At 35.5% G+C, this 3,163-nt stretch overlaps 1 protein-coding gene across 1 annotated transcript; it reads left to right on the plus strand.

Annotated features, from left to right (window-relative positions):
• Positions 1–195: 195 nt before the first annotated feature.
• C922_05286 (hypothetical protein) lies at positions 196–1,074 on the plus strand (the record flags this gene model as incomplete). Its single annotated transcript, XM_008820857.1, has 1 exon — positions 196–1,074. One exon carries the CDS (start codon positions 196–198, stop codon positions 1,072–1,074), a length of 879 nt encoding a protein of 292 aa, XP_008819079.1.
• Between the last annotated feature and the right edge of the window lie 2,089 nt (positions 1,075–3,163).

A 3,163-nucleotide genomic window follows, 5' to 3' on the forward strand; every position in this document is an offset into this window, starting at 1 on the left:
GGTTCCTTATATATTTCAGATTATAAGCCTATATTCGATTTTATTAATATAATTTTAAGAGGATAACCTAAATTTCATTCCCTAATTATCCTTCAACTTTTGTCTATATCATCTATACAGTGGCGTAATTTGGAACCGAGAAAAAATGGAGGAGGATACATTAGTAGTAGATGCCTTGTGGGGCATAATACCTTAATGAATGGGGATTCCAAGGAATCTAGAACTAGAGGAAGTATAGGGACAAAGAAGGAGGAGGAACCTTCGCTATCTCCTAAGAGGAATTATAATCTAACCTCCTCCAGCCCACAGCCGCCTAAGCTTGTTCCTAACAAAGAACTCAAGGGTCGGACCTTCTGTGAGAGAAGTGGAATATCGCCGCATCATCTCCGGGGGGAAAGAATATATCAAGCAGGAAAACTCAGGTTAACAACTGGCACGATTGAAACGCAGAACAGCCTAGCACAGGAGGCAGGGGAGTCATATAATTTCCTTAGGGAGCCAGAAGATGATTACTACCGCACACCGAGAGGATTTAGATGTCCGAGTGGGTATGAGGGGAATAACAAGCCAATGAATAAGGGGCCTCAGACCATGAAAAAGACGCCTGACTTGGAGCCACAAGCCTTGAACGGCGACAGGAGACGAAGGAGTAAGAATATTCCTGAGGTTCTGGAGTACTACCATCGAAGCTATAAAAGGAACGGCCTCAGAACAAGAATAAAGAGACTAATAAAAAGAATAGATCTAAGATTCCAACTGAAATTGATGCGATACATGAAGGGGAGAAAGTATTCTGTAGAAAGTGAATTTTTGGAGCTTCGTGGTGGTGGAGGGAAACTAGCTTATTACTATAGAGAATACGGAGTATTATTAACACTTATAATAGCTACTGTAGAGCTCTTAATTTGCTTACTGGGTCTATTAGTCCCAGGTCTTTATTCTTTATCAATAGCAGCATGTATTATAATAGGTGGATTATTCGTGAGTATTTTGTATTATTATATAAGGACCTATTGTAAGATAAAGAAAATGAGAAGATGTTTCAAGAAGCATGGTGTTATAATAGATCCGTGAAAAAAGCAAAAGGGGGAACTGTATTATGGATAAACTACCTTAAAGGGGAATTTTCCGGAAATTGCATTGGGGAGCTTATAGCAGGAGGGCAAAGGATATATGATATTAGTAATAGAGATGTAGAGGAGATTCTTTTTCTCTTTATTAGTGACAGAGATGCTTCTGGTTTTCTTTTGTATTCCTTCTTCGAGGAGGCCTTAGTAAGAGTAGATATTTATTTCCATTGTTAGTCGTCTCCAGATGTATAAGGGGGGAGCCTTAAGGAGATGATTTTTTCCTTCTGAATTTTATTTTATTGTATAATTTTAAATGGATTTCATTTTTTCCGGACTAGATTTATTTTTATATTATATAGGGGCTGATATTTATGTCTATTTGAAGAGTAAATATGTGAGTTCATCCATGAAGTGACTGCATTAAATGTAACTGTCGTGAAGGCGTGGATGTTATGAATTTTTTAAGTATAGGCAGGATACTTTAGTGGTTGACTAGATTTGTGTATGGTATATTCATGTTTAGGTTTAGGGTTCAGGGGTTATTCTATGGATGTGCGCCCCATCGCCATGGTCAATCTTACTCTCTCATGATCTTATTAGGGGAACTAATATGTATATGGTTTATAATATAGTTTCCTTCCAATCCTATTGCCACCTGATGTAAATCTTAGTGCATCCGGTTAGATATCGTATTTAACCATCCCTGGAGCTAGTCTTATCTGTATATAAAAACATTGTGCGTTTGGGAACTCTCGTTCGCTATCCTTCAAAATGTGAGGCAATATGATACAAGAAATATTGATCATTCTTTATGTATAAGTATTTCCTTGTTAGATATCAATACTCTGCGATGATGATTGTTATTAATCCTTCTGAGACAGGAAAATTTCATCTGCCTCTTCGCATTTGGTTCCTTATATATTTCAGATTATAAGCCTATATTTGGAAAAGCTATATTGTTACGGGTAATCCAAATTCATTGCTATATTACAAGCTATATATCCTCAGATCAAATAGTCATTTAGAATTCCAGACCTGTGTGACAATACATATGTCTCCTTTAGCTTATTTTTTATCCTAGTGCCTTATAATAGAAGATACGTCCTAAATCACCAATGAAGAGTTAGAGTCAAGAATTAATTCCTAATAACTCTGTATGAAAACCATCACAATAATATTAGATTATTATGAAATATTTGTAAACTTCTAGGTTTTAGAGGAATAGGCCTTCTATCATACTATAGTACAAGTTTAGTTACAGACACATTGTAAATGCCTGTGCTACAATAAAAAAGAAGTGAAATATAGGGTAATTGTTTTATTTTCCCCGTAAATAAAATGTGGTACCTACAGAATTTATTTTTCAATATCACTTGAATGGAAGTACTAATTCTTTCTAAGTGCAATTCGGATTAATGCCAAGGGAGAGGATAATCATAACTTATTACCTCGATCTGCCATTATGGTTTATTTGTATTATGATATCTTCCCTAATACTAATTGTGAGCGAGGAAAATAGTTACTCTATATCAGTGATCATTGTTATAGACGGGGAACTTGTGGGATGCAAGTACAAATTATTGGGTATCTATCTCCGGACAAGAATTATGATGCAATATTACCGTAACGAAAGATAAGGATAGAAGTATAAGTTCCGCTATATTTCCAAATACATCTAAACACATATCTGTAGCAGTTGCAGCACAGACTTATAACGGGGGAGTATTTGACGAATTATATAGCTAGAAAGAGAATATATGATCATCATGATGCAGTCAGGTCAAGACTATCTATTACAATTTGATTCCTCGGTTAATGCCGAATGTACCAATTCTGTGCATCCTTTTTAGACAGATAATTACCTCAAAAATGGATTCATTATATATTATGCTGTATATAAATATCCTGGGCTTATGGTTTGCAGGCCGGAAAATCGCGCCCATCTATAGAAATATCAGTAAATTATTTTAGACAATTGGGGAAGTAAGACAACTAATTATTTTGAAGGTACCATTCAAACTTTCTGTTATTATTTTCAGGACGTGCATTTCCGAATCTCTAATATCCCTATCATAAGTTTATTCTATAGCATG

This window comes from Plasmodium inui (genome assembly GCF_000524495.1).
Source record: "Plasmodium inui San Antonio 1 unplaced genomic scaffold supercont1.52, whole genome shotgun sequence".
Taxonomy (NCBI): domain Eukaryota; phylum Apicomplexa; class Aconoidasida; order Haemosporida; family Plasmodiidae; genus Plasmodium; species Plasmodium inui.